This window comes from Zosterops lateralis (genome assembly GCF_965231275.1).
Source record: "Zosterops lateralis genome assembly, chromosome: 9".
Classification (NCBI taxonomy): domain Eukaryota; kingdom Metazoa; phylum Chordata; class Aves; order Passeriformes; family Zosteropidae; genus Zosterops; species Zosterops lateralis.
The window spans coordinates 14,546,661-14,569,145 of NC_139769.1; the positions used below are offsets into that span (position 1 = coordinate 14,546,661).

General features: G+C 36.7%; 1 protein-coding gene across 4 annotated transcripts in view; it reads left to right on the forward strand.

Moving 5' to 3' along the window:
- DNAI3 (dynein axonemal intermediate chain 3) overlaps positions 1-19,107 on the forward strand; it is a 28,511-nt gene extending 9,404 nt beyond the window's left edge. For 2 of the 4 annotated variants that reach the window (XM_083867485.1, XM_083867486.1), the window contains 20 exons: positions 640-821; positions 1,339-1,440; positions 1,985-2,119; positions 3,552-3,751; positions 3,999-4,115; positions 4,794-4,978; positions 5,909-6,033; positions 6,137-6,226; positions 6,670-6,777; positions 8,194-8,322; positions 10,287-10,360; positions 11,760-11,907; positions 12,628-12,715; positions 13,392-13,522; positions 14,855-14,918; positions 15,281-15,411; positions 16,073-16,277; positions 16,674-16,765; positions 18,014-18,141; positions 18,719-19,107. In XM_083867485.1, coding sequence (XP_083723611.1) covers positions 640-821; positions 1,339-1,440; positions 1,985-2,119; positions 3,552-3,751; positions 3,999-4,115; positions 4,794-4,978; positions 5,909-6,033; positions 6,137-6,226; positions 6,670-6,777; positions 8,194-8,322; positions 10,287-10,360; positions 11,760-11,907; positions 12,628-12,715; positions 13,392-13,522; positions 14,855-14,918; positions 15,281-15,411; positions 16,073-16,277; positions 16,674-16,765; positions 18,014-18,141; positions 18,719-18,725 — 2,441 coding nt within the window. In that variant the 3' untranslated portion in view covers positions 18,726-19,107. The remainder of the gene's footprint in view (positions 1-639; positions 822-1,338; positions 1,441-1,984; positions 2,120-3,551; positions 3,752-3,998; positions 4,116-4,793; positions 4,979-5,908; positions 6,034-6,136; positions 6,227-6,669; positions 6,778-8,193; positions 8,323-10,286; positions 10,361-11,759; positions 11,908-12,627; positions 12,716-13,391; positions 13,523-14,854; positions 14,919-15,280; positions 15,412-16,072; positions 16,278-16,673; positions 16,766-18,013; positions 18,142-18,718) is intronic. The other 2 variants (XR_014590703.1, XM_083867487.1) reach the window with 2 other exon arrangements.
- Positions 19,108-22,485: the final 3,378 nt, after the last annotated feature.

Genomic DNA, 22,485 nt, shown 5'->3' on the forward strand with positions numbered 1-22,485 from the left:
ATGTCTTGTTCTGAGTTAATATGAATGTACCTAACAGAGATCATGTGTTAGGAAACAGCAGCTATATATTCTCCAGTAAAGCTGAAAAGAAATATCTGACTTTAATCTCAGTGAGCTTGCTTCAGTCTCATTTGATTACTGAGAAATAGTCTCTAGTGCACTCTCAGCTCAATGGGGGAAAGATGAAAGTCCAAAATCAGAAAAGCATCCTTACTTGGGAGAAGTCTCACCTAGATTCAACTTTGGCTTAATATGCTGCTGCCCTACAAGGAAGGACCACAGAGTATTTATTCAAAGGCTTTCTTAAGTCAGAACTATGTGGTTTTCCTCTTAATATATTAAAACCAACTCATTAAAGATTTTTCACTAAAGTTGTTAATAACCTTTTGATCAAGAAGAAAAAAAGCCCCTTATACCAGGGAAATCATATTAATTATGTGCAAAATGTTGGGTAGAGTATTTTCAAAGATTAATAAAGTAAATACAATTTGTATTTCATGCCTTCCAAAATACCTAAAAGAAAGCTGAGAGATTCAAAGGCATTGTGCTAGAAACACTAAAGACATAGAGTTATCAAAGTATATGTGCACAATTAAACAATGCTCTGAAAATATCATGCAATTTTTCTTTTTTTCATAGGCCACCCAGAAAGCTTTCCTTTGTTTTTGACTGCAGAGACCCAAGAAATTTTTAATTGCCGACCTGGTGAAGATGTCACAGAAAAAAATTGTTTCAAGTGTATTAAAAAAGAGGACATAATTCAAGACCTGAAAACAAGAGATAAAACTTCTGATTTCCACCCTCTCAAAAAAGTTATCCTAGTATGTAGCATATTTCATCTCACTTTAAGACTTATGCTCTCAGAGTGTCCATTCTTTTGAAGAATGGGTCTGTTCTTGTTTGACTCTGTGTAAACACACTGATGCTGTAATATCTGACTGCTAGAGGTCATGGACCATTGTAGACTCAAAGTTTCTCATGGCTTGCCATGTATTTTTTTCTTACTAACTTCAGATTGAAAATATGCTAAAAGTAACATAAATATTATTAGTTTTGATTCTGTGAACTGACAGAGCTTCACATTTTTCTTTTCCCCCAACTCATGGCCTATTTATTCAGAATCATTAAAACAGTTTATTTCCTGTTTAATTGTCTGTATGTCTGTCTGTACAAAATAAATACCATCTATTCCTTTCAACTGGCACATGAAATTTTCCATTAAGAATACAAAATTAACCTAAGATACTAAATTGGTGGTAGCTTTTCCAGTCACAACCTTATGTTTGTTTTGAATATTATTTGTTTTCAGTTTTCCACTAATATTTTTCATTAAAATAGGAATATCCAGGGGAAGAACTCTTGCTAGTTTTTGACCCAAACTTGCAGTATGGACAGTTTTACATTGTTGCTTCTGAAGAAGCCAAGGAAAACTTTCTAAAGGTAAAATCCAAGTGTACAACAACATTGTTTTATGTATGAATATTTCAGAATCTAGTCTCTAACAAAGATGTCAGGAATGGTATTTTTGAGCACCCAGTATTTCTCTAATGGTTAGGCTGATCATGGAAAAATAAGTGTATCACTTTAAAAATATATTTTATACTGAGAAGAGCTCAATATGAGTTTGCCATCCAGCACCAGGGAATCAGGAGAAGCAATAATTAAGAAAAGTAAAATGCAGTTCCATGCCAGAGGGCCTAATGGAAAAAATCACTATAAATTCTTTTTATACAAAATTATTTGCTTTCAAGATGACAGTATCTCTTTAGTAGTTAAATACTAAATATTATTGGAAAATTCTAATGCACAAAATGAACAGGACCTAAGCCAGACCTACCCAGGGGCACAGCATACCCCGACCACTGCACTGAAGCAAAAGTAAAGTAAGTGTGAGTGAAGACTGAAAATTGAGTTTCTAGTTAATATTTAAATTTCAGTAACAAATTTTTGAAAAAGTACCATTTCTCACTCTTTGATATCACAGTCTTTAGCAACTGCAGAAGAAGGAGAAGAAACAGAAGAAAACAGAGAAGAAACTCTGGAAGGCCATAAAGCTTGGGTTTCCCTTGGCAGTGAAAAGGAAGTTGAAGAAGAATCTCTTAAAGAAAGGGATACAAAGGTCAGAATCAACAGATGTTAGTCCATCAAATAAATATAAATCCTCTGTGTTTCAGTTCCTTTAAAAGAAAAAAATCAGGAAATTGTAAGCTGCAATACTAGTTTTCCTTGAAGTCTTTCAAAAAAAGTAACAGAGAGAAATAGAGAAATAGCAAAACTTTTAACAAAAGCTGAAAGTGCTGCAGAAACTTTTATTTTGAACTCTGTTTTCTTTAAGTCTTGCAAATAACTGCAACTGCATTGGACATAACTACTTTTTAAAGTGTAAGTTCAAAAGTCCTGATCATCTTTGGTCACTGGCACCTCTGCCACTTTTTGTTCAATTTTCCAAATGGCCAGGTGACAATTAGAGTCATTGCTCTGTTTCCATGAAGCTCAGTGAACTGTTCTAGTATATGGATGGATGGCATTTAATAGCATGCAACACTTTTTAAGTATCTACAGGTATTACAAGCTGACTGTACAGAAGGATATATTTGATTAAATACATCTACAGATTATATATATATATACAAAGAGAGAGAGAGAGAAAATTGTATGTTCAAAAACTAGATCCACTCACAGCTGTCACCTAACATGTGATGTGTAGGGCATCTCTAAGCATCTAATTGTCCATGAGTGATTTTTATTCAGTACCTAAGTCCCTCTTCAGGGAAGACTTGGCTAAGTTTTGATAGTTTTCAGGAACTGGATGTCTTGCTTACACCTAAAAAGATGTCTGATTGTTCTAAAGCTATTTCACAGTCATTCAATTTAACACATTCACGGTCCAAGTATTATGTATTCTGCATTGTTTGGCAAGGTCCACTCAAAAGGATTTTTAGCCTACTTTCCTTTCCAGTTCTGTGGGAGGTGCTGGGAAAAAATACCTGGATCTGAATCCAAGACAAAGCAATACTTCTCTACTGCCTGAAATCAAGTGCCTGCTTCTCTTTGTGGACAGAAGTCAAGACACGTCCCTTCATCCTTCCTAGTTCTCAACATAAGGAAACTCCTCCAAATTTTTTTTGCATCTTCTTCAGAGTACTTTTCTCACTCTAGGCACTGCAAGCGAAGTTGAAATACCTCACTTAAAGTTGAGAATTCCACCAAGAGGGAAGAGCTGAAAAGTTAGGTCTTGGAAGCCTAATTCAGTATTACATAAGGCTTCCTGCAAATGAATCCTTTAATTAAATGTGCAGTTTTGATATTGGATGAGTTAGAAAATGTAATTCTCTTGTCCTACTAGTAGTAATCCAAAAATGCTACAACTTCTTGTTTTACAAACACAAACCTGTCTTCTATTATGTATGTAGTTTATTTATACGAGCACTTCAAAATTTCAAAAGCTCAACACAGAAATCATTGATAGAACTAATTCTACCAGCCATTTTAAAGAATGACCTTTCCAAAAGCTTTATTTTCTGCTAGTCATGGAAATGTATCTTTTCCAGATTAGGTACAAGATCTCTCGAGTTCGCAGGAAGTTTGGTGCACCAATTACATTTACTGACAAGAACGTTTCTGTTGACAAAGACAACTATGCTGAATGCACGGCCTATGAGGATGATACTTTCAGTATTAAAATGCTTGAAAGGGATGTGGGGGTGCAAGTCGTTCCAAAACTAAAAGAAACTAGTACTCAGACAAAATGGTAAGTATGAGAAAATATTTATCAGGTTATTTATAAGCTCTGCACTGTTTCTTAACTAAAATTCTGGAGTTACTCAGTTACAAACTGATTAATAGAACAAAATTGCATGCTCTGTTTGCATCTTTTTTCTTAAATCTTTCCTAAAAAGTTTCTAGAAAAACTATATATTTAAATTTTACAGATTACATAGGTTTCTGTCTTTGAAATATTTTCTATACTTACATTCAAATTTATTCCATTTGGGTAGGACCTATCCAAAAAATGCATCCACGCAGTATTGTCCTAGGGAGTTATCAGATGAAGCAAAAGCAGAGAGTCTGTCATCTGAGACGCTGAAAAAATTTCTTACAACAGTACATGTAAGGTAAAATTATTGCAGCAATACATTTAAAGACTACCTGAAATAATACAGAATACAAGCAAGTACTCTTGTCTGAATGGATCATTGGTCAGGTCAAATATCAATTTTAATTTTTGTTTCTATATAATTTTTTTCCTTTTTATTATTAGAATATTTACACATAATAACTTAATACTTGTTTCTATAAAATAACAATGAAGTCTATGCTATATAGATATGAATGTTGCTTTAAATAGATATCAGAACTGCTAAAGTTGATAGTGATACATCTTTTCAAACAAACTGCAAAGCTGATCTTTCAAACACTGCTCACTCAAGCAGAGGGTTGTGCAGTGAGCAAAAGTGTTGTCCTACCCATGATTATGCCCTTAGCCACGTCCCATTAAGTGAGACAAGTCCTACTTAATGACATTTTTTGTGCAAAGAACTGGACAATTGCTCTGTACTTGGTCCACAAAGAACTAGAGTTAAATTCTTGGTACAGTAGCTATTTCTGTTTAAACAGAAGAGTGTTTCCTTACAGTGATACATCACTTAGGAATTAATACTTGATTTTTTAATTAATGTGATCATAATCTTTTGAAAAACAGAAGTTACCTCTTTACAGAAATATTTGCAATTCTACTATTGAGTAGTCACATCTGGATTACTGAAGTATTAACTGTTCTTTTCACAAAACAGAATGGAAATTGCTTTGCAGCAAAATGAAATTATGAATGTTTTTTTCGATGACTGGAAGGCCCTAGCAGAAGACCAAGAAGAAGGCAAGCCAGATGTTTATCTTAAAGCATACCAATCATTTACAGATGTGCAGTATCTCAAGAACAGAACCATTAGCTGCGTTCACTGGCATCCAACCATTTATGGTAATGCAGTTACAGTATTGATCTGAGTCTTCAATGATGGGTATTATATGACAGCTATAAAATATGCATCTTTCATAAAATCATCAGCTTTCAAATTTAAAAAGAAATGAAAACTGATTTAGTATCCCTGTTTGAATTGCCAGTTTGAGGCAAAATGAAAAATGAGACAGGCAAATTCTTTGCAGAATTCATATTCATATGGGCCATGCAAAGTCCTTCACCATAATGTATAAGTGGAGACTATAGGTAAGAGAAATTTCCTCCCATGAGGCTCATTTAAATGGGGTTGTTGTGCCAGACTCTTCAGATGGCCGTGAGAACTGTTGTGCTTGTGCCCATGCCTGGCTCTCACAGCACACCTAATCCTGGTGAGGAGTGTCACAGCCACAAGGGGACACGGCTCTGCCAAGTGCCAGGGAGCACCACAAGATACACAAAATGTCAGCTCCTGCTCCTTGCTCTGGGTTACTGCTCAGCACAGCCACACCTAAAGGCACAATTAAATTCTGTAAAAATGCCCCAGCTCCCAGCATACTACTAGCCAACACTGCAACCTGGGTAAGAAAATGAATTGGGTTACAAAGATTTGTTTTCATTATGGGTGGCCAGGACTACACTCCTGTCACATCATTTCAGGTGCAGTATTACACCATTGAAGAGCATGAGCAAAAAAAAGAGGAGTTTTATCTTGATGCATAGGTTCTATGACTCATTTTAAAATAACTTAATGTTAAGTAACAAAAATAATCTCCTCAAAGCTGATATGAAAAAAAATAAGTATACATGGTTGGTTTGTTTAGTTTCTTTCCTGCTTTGTGGAGTTTTTTCACTGTATTCAGAAGGTATAAATATAAGTAATTTAGAATAATTATCAATGTGTTGAAACTTGAAGTGTCTCTTTTGAGAAAATTTATTTTCTCTTTTGATTAGGGATTATAGCACTGTCAGCAAGAGAGCAGCCTTTGTATGAAGAGCAAGTTAACCTTTCTAATAAATCATTGCTACACAAGTCAGTTATACTTGTCTGGAGTTTTTTTGACCCTATCTGCCTCCAGGTATTCAATAAAGACTTCTAAATATGCCAAGTATTTATATAACATGAGAACAAACAAATGGTGTGACTGTATTTCTCAACTATCTTGTTTTTCTTCTCTCTAGTTGGTGTTGAAGGCTCCTGAAGATATCTGCTGTTTTCAGTTCAGTCCAAGTGATCCAAATTTCATTGCTGGTGGCTGTGTCGATGGACAGGTTTTTCACTCTTTAAAAATAAAATTGCATATTTCTGTATTTTCTTCCAATATAAAAATAAGGGTAAAGAGAATGTACTCAACATCCCTAGTAACACATAATGACAGAAGACAGATGTCACAGAGTCCTGAAGCTCTCCTATGCTAGACTGAAGCTATATCTGGTTATTCCATAGCTGAGCCATTACTGTACGATGCCTCTTTGTAGTAATGATAAATAGGTCAAGTTGTAAAGACTTTTTTTTAGAGACAAATGTAATCTTTCTGCTGATTGCATCAGACTGAAGAGAAAATACTTTAGACTTCATGGATTCTAGTGCAGAGAATGAATTTCTTCTTTTTCCCCAAACCTCCATGATTTGGAAAAAAAAAAGTGTATTAATGCACAGCATATTAATATACATATACAAATATTATTTGTAATATACTAATTTATCTTTGTAGGTTGTACTGTGGGATATTTCTAAACATGAAGAAAAGCTGCTAAGTGCAAAACCTGCTGCTGATGAAATTGAATCGTCAGAGGATGAGCCAAGAGCAGCAGCAGTAGAGGTGACTGAAGTCATTCTGGGGCTGATGGTTGGATAGTGGAGTACAGGGGTTCCCCAGCAGTGAGCACTGGCAGCACAGAACACCAGCTGAATCCTGGGCTGCATCCAAAGCAGGGCAAGGGAGGGGATTCTGCCCCTCTGCTCTGCTCTGGTGAGATCCCACCTGGAGCACTGCATCCAGCTCTGGTGCCCCAAACACAAGAAGGATATGGAACTGTAGGAGCAAGTCCAGAGAAGGACCACAAAGTTGATAAGAGCACTGGAGCACCTCTTCTACAAAGACAGGTGGAGAAAGTTGGGGCTGTTCAGCCTGGGGAAGAGAAGGTTGCATGAAGGCCTCATGGCAACCTTCCAGTATCTGAAGAGAATCCATAGGGAAGTCAGAGAAGGACTCTTGGTTTGCAACTGTAGTTGTAGGACAATGAGTAATGGGTAAAAAATAAAAGAGGAGAATTTTAGGTTAGATATTAGGAAGAAATTGTTTACTTTTTGAGTGTGGTGAGACACTGGCACAGGTTGCCCAGGGAGGCTGTGGATGCCCCAACCCTGACAAGGTTCAAAGCCAGGTTGGATAAGGCCTTGAGCAACCTGGTATAGTGGGAGGTGTCCCTGTCCATGGCTGGGGGGCTGGGACTACATGATGTTTAAGGCCCATTCCAACCCCTTAATATTCTATGATTCTATGAAATCAAGGTAACAGCTGTTAATATAGTAAATGCTTCTGTTTAAGTATATTGCAGTGTATCTGTGTGTCTGTGGAAGAAAAAGGAGTGAAGGGATCCTGACTCAAAAGAGAGGAGTAGATAATGTTTGCAAAAAGACACTAGAAATTATAAGAAACTTGACGAGTTCATGAAATTGAACCATTATCACAATTATCGTGGTCTAATTTCTACCTACAATTAATTTCTACATTAGTACAGCTTAAAAGGTTTACTGCATTTTGTGCAACTTATGTTTCAGTGAGTCTGTTTTCTAATTGGCACCAATATACCCTCCACTCTTACCTTACAAAGCCTGTCAAATACAGATATTGTTTGTTACTGAATGGAATACTGAAAGCATTCTAGATGTTTATGAACACAGAAAAGGTAGCTCGGAGGATGAGAATATGATTTCAGTGGAAAAAGACAATAAGGAGGATAAGCAGAAGAAAGACCTAAGAGGCAAGGAGACTTTAAGGATGTCTGCATGTGTGTGGAGGCATGTTGGAATTCTTTTTAGAGCTTTATATCCAAAGGCCTGCTTTGATGCTTTCCTTTTTTTTTTTTTTTCCCAAACAGATGGTATTAGACCCCTAGAAAGTTCTATAAACTGATCTGAAACACATGAAAAAGTGTTAACCTTTTATTCTTTGACAGATGCACTATTTAATTTTGAAAACACACTAGGATATCTTTTCTTAAAACATTTCTAGCTTTCACCTATGCATGTCCAGCAGAGTAGCACAGAGCCATCCCTAGTGAGACACTGTGCAGCCTCTTCTCTACCATATACTCATACAAGGACAGCAACAGATGTACATTGGATACCATCTAAATCTGAGGTGAGTTTAAAAATTCACTTCTCTTCTTTTTATTGCTTTTCTAATCTACTATCTCAGAAATCCTAATGTAAACTCAAGAGAAAATACTAAAGAGTTAATTATTTGTATTCATTATTTCTCACTGTATTTAGTAAATACTAATAATTTGGTCCTCTTGTCCTGTTTGTTATGCTTTACAAGTGTGCTATGCTCTCAGTCTGATATGAATCTACTCTGGAAAAAATTTACTTAGCTTTGCAGAAAAGTATAATTCAAAATTACAGTAAGCCTTCCATATTTAAAATGTATTGAATTTCTACTATGAGCAATCTAGCATGTCACTAAGAATTCCAACAAATTATTTCTATTACCTAAATATCTGGATATCCAAGAATGGTGCTATTGTAGTCACCTTAATCTTTCTAGATGCTGCCTGTGTACTCAAAACTTACATTTTCCATTATGGTTTTAAAGCTCCAAAGTACGTACAGTCCATGTACTGAAAGCATCCAACAGGAACACTGAGTGCTGATTTATTATCAAAGTATTGCAAATGCTGCTAAATTAATTTGAAATGCAAATGTAGTCAAGTGCAAAATAATGACAGTGGAAAAGCAGGCCAAGAAGAAGAAAACTGTAATCTTTAAAAGGTTTATGGAAATTATACATCAATACATTTTTGAAATAAAAAATTAAGCCTTCACATTCTTTAGTGGCATTTCCAGAAAAGTGAGAAAAGGGGCACACATATATCATAAAATGTCAGCTGATACCACTGTTCATTATTATTTTATACAGTAATAGTCATGGATACTAACTGGTACCAGATGTAAAGCATGAAGAAAGGATTGGATAGCAGAACATTGTTGTGGTTTTTGTTGTTTGGGTGGGGTTTTTTAGTCAAAGTTTAGGCTCAGAAGGCTGTTTTTGTGTTCATCTGGGATAACAGATACAGGAGACTCATGCTTAATAAATAACACTGACAAAGGAGTAATTTTGCCAGTATTTAGCAACATGTACTGGGACATACTTTTTGTTATATAAACATGGAATATGTCAACCTTTGCACAACATAGCAGTTTTATGGCACAGTTCCTAAAATCAGCAGTTTTATAATTACATATTAATGAAAAATTATTCAAAGTTATATCCAGAACCTAATTCAGCTTTGCCTGGCTGCATTACTACCATTGTGATTCCAGGTAGACAAACTCATGAATGAAAATTAGAGCACAGCTAATTTGGCTTAAAAAAAATAAACAGCCGAATTTTTGCCACATACTTGATAAGTACAGTTTTTGCCAAAATATGTTTGTTTTTATATACAGGAAGTTAGATTTGATTAGCCTATAATCCCTTGTTACCCCTGACACCTTTCCTTTATTTTCCTGAGTAATTAAAATTAATTTGCTATAAAGCAACAACTACTTGGTAAATGATAAACAATATAAAACCTGAAGAACCCCACATACACAAACTAAACTATTAATAATTAACATTTGAAGGCACCACTACAATCCCACAGTGAGGTCTAGCCAAGTGATAATTTAAGATAGATGACCCATGGTGTAAACTTGGCAAAGACACACATCATTCCCTACACTGAACCATTGGAGATAAATTTCTCAATTACTGCCTCTTTGGTTAAGCTGCATAAAAAGAAGTTACAAACATGGCAAATTAAAGAGGGCCTGACTTGCAGTGGTACCACTAAGTATTTATCCTGCTAAGTTTATTTAGAATTTTAGGTGTATAGCAGGCAAAGTTGGTATCAGTTCACTCGAAGCACATTTGTAAAATAAGTTGACTTTATTTTTTGCTTGACTATAAATTAATAAGTCCTGGATTTCAAACCTTACCCAAGCAGAAACAGTGTCTTCATTTCTAGTAGCCTGTTTTATTTGTTGGAGTACTTATGTATCAGAGTGTGATTTTTGTCTTTCATCATCTACTTCCCCTGTAATAATTATTACTGTTATTTTCAGGACAACCAAAAGGGTGGTACTTCTGAAAACAAAGATGAAAATTGCCTGCAGCTTGTAACCTGCTCCCCTGATGGGTAAATACAATACATACTCTACAAGAAATCTTCCAGTTTCCTTTCAAAAACTTTATCAGCCACAATCTTTGATTTAACTAGCACATTTCTGGATTCCTATCAGCATATTCTGAGTGGCTGAAATTCTGTTTGCAGAGGATAACCACTTTGCATTATTGCCCAGTTAAACCCTTTACAGTAATGGCATTAAGAGTTTATTAACTGAAAACCCTTGCATACATATGTCTATATTCTGTGTATACCCCCTTCAGAAGAGTGTTGATCACACATGCATTAGCCTGGAAAGCCACAGTCCCACACTTACCTTTGTTTGTGTGACATGCACAAAAAGCTGTTAAAAGATTCTAAGGCCTATTTTTACAGATTTATTGTAAACTATATATAAATTTGGAGACTTGGCTGGCAGAATTACTCTTTGTGAATCTCCTCTTTTGTGGACTGAATAGTCATGATAGCTGTATTATTATTCTGTGTGAAAGACTAGCAAGAGGGCAGAATGCAAAAAGTGGAGATAAATGTTTTGCTTTCATGATGTCAGAAGGCTTAAGGCTTCAAGGCTGCATGGCTGGGCTCAATCAAATATTTGTTAGTTACATCAAAGGGAGAGTCAGAGAGAGCAAAATTTTATAATGATGCTAAGTTATTTTTCCTAATCAAATAACAGAGAAGACTCTGAAGAATTAAATGAGAAGATGGCAAGTGCATCTCTTATTAAGTTTGCAGTGTAATGCAAGTAATACACATAGAAGAAATTATTTTAACTACTCACCCACCAGGGTTCCAAATTGAAAGTATTTACCTGAAGTTAAGAACAGTGAAGTCAGTGTAATGTCATACTTGATCAGCACAGGTCCCTGAGCAACTCCTATTAGAAAAGGGAAAGAGTTGTCAGCAGTGAGGAAAGTTTCATTTGCTATATCAAACCTGTCAGTGAATGTCCAGAGTAAAACAAAAGCAACAATCAGAGGGCTGAAGATTCCAATGAGATGACAGATATGAGTGGGACCATTTGCCTTGAATGTCAGCAAATTAATTGGTACACACGAAAATTGGGACTGATCTTCAGTTTGAGTTACTAAATTACCTGCTACAGCCTTCAGGAATTTCACCCAGGAAGTGCCAGTAAGTTCACCCAAAAACTGTCCATCAGCAAACTGTATGAATACTATCCAGCTGTTTTGGTATAATTAACTGATGAATGGATCAATAAAGAAACATTTCATCATTTAAAAAAGAAGCTATTAATTATCTAGCCTTTGTCTGATTTTCAGAGTCTCTAATGTTATATAAAGCTCGAGGAAAAAAGGTTAAAAAATCTCAAGCTTTAAAATGTAAGGAAAATTGCATGTAGCTGCAAACCAAAACACTACACAATATACATGACATAATTTTTTTGCAGCTCAATATTCTTTTGGGATATTCCATCCATCGAACATCGTGAAAAATTTTTATTCGAGAAAATGAAGGAGGAGAGAAGATCTCACATGCCTGGTGATGCTCCAGATACTGATGAGGAATTAGATCTCTCCTGGAAACCTCTCATAAAGGTTGTGTCCACAAATACAGAACACAGGGATTGAGCCAAGCTGTAGATATGTCCAGAACTCCATAGGATAGTATTCTTTTGGTTCCCATTTCTATTTTTTTCCAGCAAATTGTGATTTCCTTGTGATTTTTTTTATTATTATGAAATTAAATACTTCAACATTCCTTTGAAACTTCAATAAAATGCATTTTGAAAAGCTAATTCATGAGAAACAACATGACTGCTTCTAAAAAACTGCAGCATGTGCAAAAGTAGCTGAGTAAATAGTGTAAGTTCCTGTCAACCTTTTTGGATGCTCTGCTGTCTATCTCAGTCCCAAATGGTGAAACATGGTCATGGTCAGCAGAAATATAATTACTAGCAAACCAACATTCAGTCTCATGAAAACAGTCATAGCAGTTTGTGAAAAAAGGTGAGACTGAAAACAATGTTAGGTAAGAAAAAGCAGTAATAATTTTAGGCATGCTGATCTGTGCTGCTGAGAATACCTGCAGCTGGCATAGTTTTTGAACAAGCATGACCACTGGAGCTGGGTTTGTTTGGGCTTTTTTTGCTAGAAACAAAGCAAAATTCTTACAGGAAGAAGGTAACACAAAGAGCATTTTCTCCATGCTTGTATGCGAGCCAGAAAATACTGTTTGGGGGACAGCAGAAAGTAATTTAGACTTGTACCTCAAAGATCTGACAAAACGGTTTAGCAAATGCACTTCTGTCTGAACAGATAAACCTGCGTGAAAGGGAGACCAGCACAGAGTATGGTCCCACCAGAATGAGTTTAAGGGAACTGGAGTATCGTTACAAACCCCGAGGTAACGTTTTTATTACACCTTACAGGGGAAAATGTTTTTAATAAGCTTGTATTTCAGTATATACATAAAAAAGCTGAGCAACAAAATCCTGTATAGCCAAACACACCTGGAGAAAAAGATTTCTAAAGTGTAGTGGTACTCAGTGTGTGACCTACATGTACTGACAACAAAGAGATGTACATGTAAAAATCCAAACTGAGCAATTCCATCTACACAGTGACTCTATCCAGTTTCACTTAAAAGCCCATGCAAATCCCTCACCCAATCTCTTTATCCCTGAAACAATATGTCCTTTTCAGCCATTACAGAAAACTATTTTTAGAAACATAATCCATTCCCTGGAGCAGAGATGTTAGCTCCTGGTTGCAGCAGCTATGGGTGATGTGTAAGGGCAGCTCCCACAGAGACACTGGTGCTGTGTAAAACTGGCAAAGAACAGGATGGTGCTGCCCTAAGTATGGTCTGGATATAAAAAGCACTGACTCCAGAGCTGCAGCAATGGGGAGACTCCACCAGGAAAAAGAAAACCTACAGAACTGCTGCTTTACTTCACAGTCTTTCTTCATATCTCTTATTGAAATCCCCCTTATCCACAAACTACCTTTATGAGACAAAGGATTTGCTTGGTCTAATAAATTCCAGTGTGTAACAAGAAGATGTAAATGTTTTCTCCCAGGGAAAGCAAGATCTATGAGTGCACTAAGAACACCCATCAAAGAGAAGCCATATACAGAGATGAGTGCTTTTTCAAGTAAAAATTTGCAAGTACTAGAGAATATATCCACAGAGTTCCTTCTTGGAAATGAAGTAAGTGAAAATAATGTATTACTAATTAAAATGTTAATCCAAGACATCTGAAAGACTGAACAGCTAAATAACAGAGTTTTCACAAATGTATGGACTTGCATGTTTTTTTCACGTATGACTAAAAGGATTTCTCTATACATGCCACCTTTTACTTCCACTTTAATACTTTTAGCTACATGCTTAAAAAATAATAAATCTCCAATATTTGGTAGACTATGAACTCTTACTTCAAGAGCAGAATTAGAAGACATTTCCAAAATATGTTGAGCTTAACCACCCATTAGTAACCAAAGTATTAGTAACGAATGTATTCCAGAAAACAGAAGATTAATAATTTTTTTGTGTTTTCCCCCATGTCATGTGAAAACATTTATTCTACAGTTTGCCCCAGAACTCAATTTCACTTTAGGAAATCCCAACTATTCATAGCCCTCTACCTACCCTATGCTACTAAAATTCATGGGTCTTTCCTAGTTCTGAGTTCATATGGAAATGAAAATCAAACTTTTAGCTACCTTTTTGCTTCCACTCACCTTTTTTCTCAAATACTGGAGCAAAGCATGAACTATCAAAACCAAGCACCTAATTCTGCAGGAAGGAGTGTCTACACACATCACAGCTGTAGGCAATACATAACTGAAAAACAATGATGCAAAACTTTACTGTGTTTTCAGTCATTGGCTGCAAATTCAGGTTTTAATTAGATCATATTTAATGATGGTGATGCTTTTCCCTGACCTTAAAAATTGAGAGCCAGGCACAGTTAAGAGATAAGGGGTTTACCTTGGTGTTTTAATAAGGATCCCTATTGGAGCACCACTTTGCCAAGGTGGAATGTGCAGCAATGCATACACATGATTGATCACCTACACAATTTATAGACCTGACAAATGAGCATATCCAACAAGGGTGCCCCAAGGGGAGGCCTGGATAAATGGTGTGATACTGCCCCAGATGAGGAATTCTCCCCTGGATGGGCCAAATCTCTGGCTAACAGGATATGTTCTGGAGAGGACCTTGGTTTCCCAAGATAGTGTTGGGTTTTCTGGCCTCTTACTATGAGGCCTTTAGGATGTTTGGTCTCCTGGCCTAACAGAATACTAGGACTATGTTAAGTTATGAAACCTAAGGAATTACAAGTAAGCATGCTAAGAATAGTGAGGATAATAAAAGTTATAGAAAGATATACAAAAGAAAAGGCAAAAAATCCTCTTTGCATCAATGGTTATAATTAAGAAAAGTCTCAGCTTAACAACAAGTCATTTTGAAATAAGCCACCAAGCTCTAATATTAGCATTTGCTTGATTTTTGTTTTTGCTTGATTTTTTATAGGATGGAGAAGTTGTTTATTCTAAGTGGAAAAAGAACATTGGTACTAGTTCAGCAAAACCAGTTAGTAAGTTCAAGTTTCTCAATACCCGTTTAAGCCTTAATATATCACTAACTTTAAAATATTTGTGTCTATACTCTGTCTTTTTAAGGTTCTTGCTCACAGCTCTAATAGTCTCTCTCACTGATAACACCTGGATTTAACAGTACACCCTGAAAAGTGCAAGCACTTTAGCTGGCATGACAAAGTAGCCCAAAGATATTGGCATAAATCATGGAAGTAAATAGTAATTGTGGCAAATCCAATTCCTGTACCTTGTGAGCAAAAAAACCAGGCTAATATCTTCCACACCTGTGGTAGGTCCTGCAATCTTGTTTCTTGATCCCTAAAGCACTAGTAACAAGCAACTGCCTTTTTTCCTCCATTAGGTCAGAAGCAGTCAGAGAAATATGCCCTCCACACAGAAACCATCAACACTCTCCAGAAATCTCCATTTTTTAAAGATATCTTTCTAAGCATTGGAGGCCAGAAGTTTGCCATTTGGAAAGAAGGACTTACAGTAAGTTACTTTAACACAGCTGCAACATTTGTGATAGGTATACAAGACAGGACCATAACAGGCTCAGAGACTATTTTCAGAAATGTGTGTCTTGAAGCTTCATATCTTAGAAACAAAACAGATATAAAAGAAGCTTTCCATCTTCTTCACATCAGAAAAATATTTTAGATAAAACTTAGTAAACTTGTCTTTTACAGAAAAAGTGAAGGGACTTTCTTAAATTTCAACCTTGTAAAAAACATGGTTTCCCAACTATTCATTTCTCCTGCTAGGGAAATGCATGCTGAACAAATCTGAAGAACTTGTATTTTAGGACAAGGTTTTTCATCATGTGAAGACAAAGAAACACAGGGTGTTTTTAAGTTTGTCTCATGTACAAATCCAGGTTAGCTGCACCTGACAAAATCTTCAGACCACAGGTTTTAACAGCAGACAGACAGATTACCTAAAGAGAGTGGAAGTGAGATACCAGGTTTTTTACTTCCCCACACTCCTTTTTACCTGCAGCAGGTGCTAGGAATTTCCCCATTGATATAATTGTTTCTAATGGGACCATTTAAATTGTGAGCATTCTCCAAAGAGGGAGATCTGAAGTAGAGAACTGATAGTACTGTTTGATTGTTGGGTCTATCTTTTATTTCTTTTAAAAAAAAAAATTAAGAATGGACCAATCCTTCAGTCAAGCTGCTCTTCAGGAAGATACACTGCAGGACAATGGTCCTTAACAAGACCAGGAGTTTTCTTCATTGGCAGAGACAATGGAAATATAGATATTTGGGACTTACTGAAGAAAACTCATGAGCCATCTCATTTCCAGAACATCACCACATCAATCATCACTTTCATCAGCCCCTCCAGTGCTTCAGGTGTGTGGATGGTGATTGCACTTTATTGTGCTACCCTGTTTGCAAAATGGCCCATGACTCTGAGGTCATCTTATTAAATCTTATTACAAATTATCTAAGTATGTAATTCTACAAATTTAACACTGCACATACAAAAATGGATACATCAGTTCTAAGTGTACTACCACAGCATAAAAGCAAATGAAAATATTTCATTTTTAAAAGTCTGTTAAAATAAAAACTTTTAAGGTATTAATGAAATAACAGCAATAAGATTGCTTTTCTTGCTGCAGTGAACAATAAACTAAAAAGACCAGAAAAATAAAAAAGAACCCTCTGTAGCTTGTCTTTGGGTGGAGGTTCATGTTGCTGTTGGAATTTGGATTGTTTATATGTTTTTTGTCAAATATATTTCAGCAGAGCAGCATTTTCTGGCTGTTTCTGACAATCTTGGAGTTGTGCATATTTTGGAAATCTGTCAAACACTATGTCACCCTTCGAGTAATGAGGTTAGTAAGAATTTTTATTAAATCTCTTTGACACTTTATCCTGAAATCTCCAACACAGAAACAAGTCTGCCTAGACAAAAAAGCCTTCAAAAAATGGCAATTAATTTGAATCAGTATAGCCATATTCTTCAAAGATCACCTGTAGCCAAGCTAGCTTTGTACAGAGCTTAGATAAGAGTCAGCTAAAGGAAAGCTCAATGACAGTTGGCAGAATTCCACTGTTCCAACCTGGCTACATGAAAACCCAATTAAAAGGTCAAAGTTTTTTTGCCACATCCATAAAATGACACCTTTCATGCAGTAAAACAAAGTTTTAGAGTGCATAGAAACGTATATATACTGAATTCCTTTTTCTTTACACCTTCTTGTCCACATTTGTGTTAATTTTTTCCCTTTAAATTTGGTAATTCAATTTACATGTCTTCGTTTCCGGTTCTAGTTCAGTGAAAAGCACATTTTGAAAACTGTTACTACATTTCCACTCATTCACACTCTTGAAATAAGGACTATCTGTACCGAAATGCCATGGGAACAACAGAAGCAGTTTTATTTCTCTTTTTTCCCTACATAGTTTGCAGTTTTTCTTTTCCTCCACCTCCCAGACAAAGATGGAGCTAGTGTGTCAGTTTAGCAGTCTTGCTGCTGCCTGGTCTGTTATTCTTACATCACAAAACCATCTTCCCGTTTTATTGCAGTTTTATGTTTATGTAGGCACTTAGTTAATAAACATCCCATAAAGGTTTGCCATGCACAGAGCTGCAGCAGGTAGCAATAAAACATCATGTCAGCACCTTCATTTTAGTAGAAATAACTTCTCCAAAGCAAGGCAGGAGCTAACTGAGTGATATGAGGAAACAAATTACTTCTGCAGAGATTACCTGTGGTTTGGAACTAAACTCTTTAGGGTGCAGAATTATCAACCTAGGAACAGTCACTAATATTTAGATTATGTTCATTGTAACTGAAGTATTCACTGAAAAATACTAGGCTGTTGAAGAGACTAATAAAAACTAAAATACAGAATCCCAGATAAAGTAAATGCATAGTGTACTACCAAAGTATGGTCATTTATGGTTTCTTTGTGCCTGAAGTTGGTCACATCTTTAGATCGTTTTGCTGCAAACCACTGGGATAAATAGAGATATTTATATTTCCAATTTAGATAAAATATTAATACCATTCAGATCATCAGCAAGAGATCTGTGTCTCTGAGCATGTAATGATCCTTGTTTGTCACTGTGTTTACAGCGTGCCAACATACTTGATTACTTTGAAAGAGAACTCAAATATCTGAAGTACTGTGAAGAGGAGTTTAAAGAGTATCAAAAGTTTCAAGCCAAAACAGAACTGAGATGCAACTGGAGACAGAGAAAACAGTATGTTATACTTGGAATTAAGAAAATTTTCTGTTTCTTTGTATCTTTAAAATGCACCTGTATTGCTAAACAGGATTTTCCACAGTATTTTCAAAAAATCGGGATGGACATAATCAGAATTGTTTAGCAGCTCTTTATTTCATATTTACAGTTCTTAATGGAAAAGAGGGTCCCAGTTCATGTGGTGCATTTCTTGGTCAAATGAACCCCCTGCAAGAGCATTAGAGCCTATGGATGTTTAACAACTATAAATTTGCTTTTCATTTTACACCAGTTGCTTGTTCAAAAAGTTACATTTTGTCAACTTGCCCATGAACATTGCTCCTTCAAGCAAGGACAGATTCCAGCCTTCCACTCTTTACTCATATATGAATTTTGCCTATCCATTCTTTGGTAAATGGTTTAATAATACTAAATAACTGGACTGGCATTTCTTTGGTTGATTGATGCAGCCTATGGTGATGCCTATTTTCAGTAATTTGTGACAGCATTGACACAATCTACTGGAAAGCAATGGGGTAACATACAGGTTTCAAAGCTTAACTGCATTATTGCCTGGTATGTTTTTTTCCTTCAGAGTATGACTACAAAGAACAAAAGAAGAGATGGAGGATCAAGAAAATGCACATTATACTGTGTTTCTGGAGCTGGAGAAGCAGATAGTAATGGATTTAGAGACAAGAAATACTTTCCTTGTTGGATGCTTAGAGCTCATTATCACCTTTAGAACCAGCAAGCTTCATATTGGAAGACCTCTATTATAGCAGAACGTGTTTAGCTTTGGAAATAAAGAATCTCACAGCAAGAGATTATTGTTTCATTAACCTTATCTATTTGTTTGCTCACAGTATGGTAAAAGAAAATTGATTTGGACCCAGTTTCCCCACTATTTTTCCTTAATACAGTTATAATGAATATTCTCTTTAAATAATAGCTTTCAAAGTTCTCTCAGGACTCTGAACCACTTTTGCTATCATCAGTTTACAAACTTACTGTTACTTAATCCTGGCAAGTGCTTACAAACAGAAAACCAAATCCATTAAAATATATTGTTCCCTCAAAGAAATCAGTATTATTTAGAACAAACAGCTTTTAGTAAGCTCACTGTAGCTGTGCATTTCTGTTAAAAGACAATTATCCCTCAGAGAGATCAAATGTTGTCACAGAAGTTTTAATATTTACCAGTGTAAATAAGTAGCAACTCATGAATATTAATACCCACCCTCCATCCAGAGAGGACTCTTTGGTAAGTAGTTCTGCTGCTACTGGGTTTCAATAGCCAGGTCAGACACCATGTAACTGAGCAGAGCCTGTCAGGCAGAAATTAAATCTATCAGAGGAGGACAGATTAAACTCTATACGGGTGAATTCACTCTTTCCATGACTCACCAAACTGTTTGAGGGTCACAGACTCCTGTCAAACAAATGTCCATGTGGTCACAGTAGACACTAAAGCACAAAAGACAACTGACACACAGGGGATTTGGAGAGATGATCTTCAGCTGAAAAGCAATAGCCAGCCCCAGTGCTCTGCTTCATCAGAGTAAAGCACAGCCAAAGAGAAAACAGGATCACTGTGAGGCTCCTGTGTCCCAAAATAAACACTGCAAATTGGGGTTAGGTGGTGTAAAAGACATGCCCCTTGAATTTTCTACAGCCAGGATCTCCCTATCACGTACTTTTAGCACTTTGATTGAACTTTGGTCAGATTTAAGAGAGGTTTTCAGCCACTAGATAGGACTCGGTTTGAAAAATGGTCTCTTGTTTGCTACTTTGAAGTTTAAATATTATAGCAATATTCCTTGTCCTTCACATTGAACTAGTTCTAAATTAAAACCAAGGAAAATTCAACAAGCATATCCCTAGCACCTGCAGAACAGTGTTTGCAGTTAGAAAGCAAACAGGAAGAGAACACTGCTCTTCTGCCAAATCAATATTTAACTAACAGCCTGCTCTATATAGATATGTAAATATCATGCAACTGACTAATTAAAAAGCTCACCTGTTATCAGGCTTGGACTTCATTAGTACACCACCTCAAAGCATCTTCCATAGATTTCTTTTGATTAACAAGGCTGCAAACTACATATAAATAGGTCAATCATATGGTCATGGCTTATCTGGACAGCCCAGCCAACGCCCTCCACTGCAGCTCTGTCACTACTCCCCAGAAGAGGCAGCAGCCTCAATGGGAGCCTTGTTCCCCACCACAGAGGCACTCTTAAGAGTTTTAATTAAGAAAATATTCCCAAAGACAGAGGGATTTCAGATGGGTTTTCATAACAGTAAGGCCAAAGAGACAGGAGATTAGGATTCTGCTTATCAACTCCCCTCCCTCCCTAGGGCAAAGTAATTTGGGGAGCTGCAGGAATGCCCTGATGGAAAGGGAGTAATATTCCTGAGAGCCATTGTCCTCCTCATTTCTATTACCAAGTAACACAGGAGATATGAGATTATACATCCCCTCAGGATCCTTTTATCTGTCTAATACAATTCTAGGTGTTCAAATACCTGTAGGGTCAGCTTTGCATCATCTCATGTTGGGCCGTTCCACTTCTGACTGAATTAGGTTGACTGAAGAGGTTAAGACACATGAGCAGTTTCCCTGCTTGGTTCTAAGAGACAAGCAAAATGAAAACAGTAAATTCATTATGTAGGATGACATTTTAAAGCAAATGTATCATAGTTACATGACAGTGCAACATCCTCCACCCCAAATAACCACGTTTCAGCTGGTGTTAGCTCCAGAATGTGAGACAACAGCTTCCTATATCAAAATTACTGGTACTCCCATCCTATTCCTTGGGATGGGGATGAAGGTGAAGAGGTTAAGATCTGACAGTGCAAATACCACGCGTGTCTCTGCCTAATCAGATTTATAGATTTATTCTGTAAAAATCCTGTGTATGTTTGGGGATGTTTCCCTCTATTTTTAGAACATGGTTGAATAGCTGCAGATCCATTTCTTGTCTGGTGCATCAACAAACATACATATATGTTACACATTTGGGAAAGACAAATGTAAAAACCTGAAGTTTCTGAACATGTAGGTCTCCAGTGGCTTAAGCCAGCCTGAGGTCATGCCAATTCCACGTCCTACACCACCCCACCCACCTCTTACATGCTCCTGTAATAAGCACTTTGGGAAGCTAAAAGGGGAAGAAGTGAAAAGGTGGAGCAGCCACACAGCACCAGCAGTGTTTGGAATGTGGAAAATCCTATTTAAACAAACAGGAAAGGATTAAAACTCTACAGATGGGCCTAGTCCACTCCTAAATCCACCTGAGTGTATCATATCCCTAACACTTGGCAGCACAGAATGGCCCAGACCTACCTTCACATTTCTGCTTTTCCCTGGGGACTACAAACTACAATCCCTGGTTGTGCCCCAGCCCCATACACAGCCATCAGTGGCTTCTGCTTGGGTAAAAACATTTGTATGGGATTTTGGTCCAAGCCATGGAACTGTCTCTGTAAAAGCACCCACACCCCATTTCTTTACCTGGGAAGCAGAGGTCACACCTGAAGGAAGTCCACAGACTCCAAGGACATTTTACTTTCTCAACTCCACTGCAGGCTCTGCCCTCTGCAGTTAACCTCTTCCAGGGCCTGGGGAACAGGAGCTGCTCCTGATGCCAAAGGAGTCTCACCCAGCAGACAACAGCACAGGTCAGCACAGGAAAGGAGGCTCCCGGCTGTGGCCACAGGGTTTGGAGGAGCTCTGCCCTGCAACCACACACAGTCAGAGGCTGCCTTGTTGTGTAAAAAAATTAATTACTGCTTTTGGTTTTAATCTCCCAATTTAGTGTTCCAAGATTAAGGTATTTCCCACAGTAACCCTGTTCCTTAAGAATCTGTAACAATCACAAAAAGAATGCAGCTTGTCCAGATTATATAGCTAACCATATGAAATATAACAGTATCTAGAAGAATATATATAAGGGATAACATAACAAAAATACCACTTGGGAAATGTCTCATTAAAGGAGGATTTCTAAGATACAAAATGTCTTTTACAAGTTTTTAAAACTAAATTACCAGGAAATGTTTGAGTAATACAATATGTTAATGTAATTACTTCCTGATATTAACAGGAAAACAATTTATCAAGTCACTAATTTCCGCTGTTGTAATATTAAAATATTAAAGTTGACAGAGCAGTGCACTGCTCCCCCAAGTTACAGGGCCCTCCTGGAGAAAAAGCTTATGTGCATTCAGGAGGTGACCACTGTACATCACCTGGATTATTTCAGGCAACGAAAGATTAATAAATAAATTTAAATGCACACATCTTTTGAAGAGTGCTAATGAAGTAGTGGATTGTTTTTAATTATCTAACTCAAA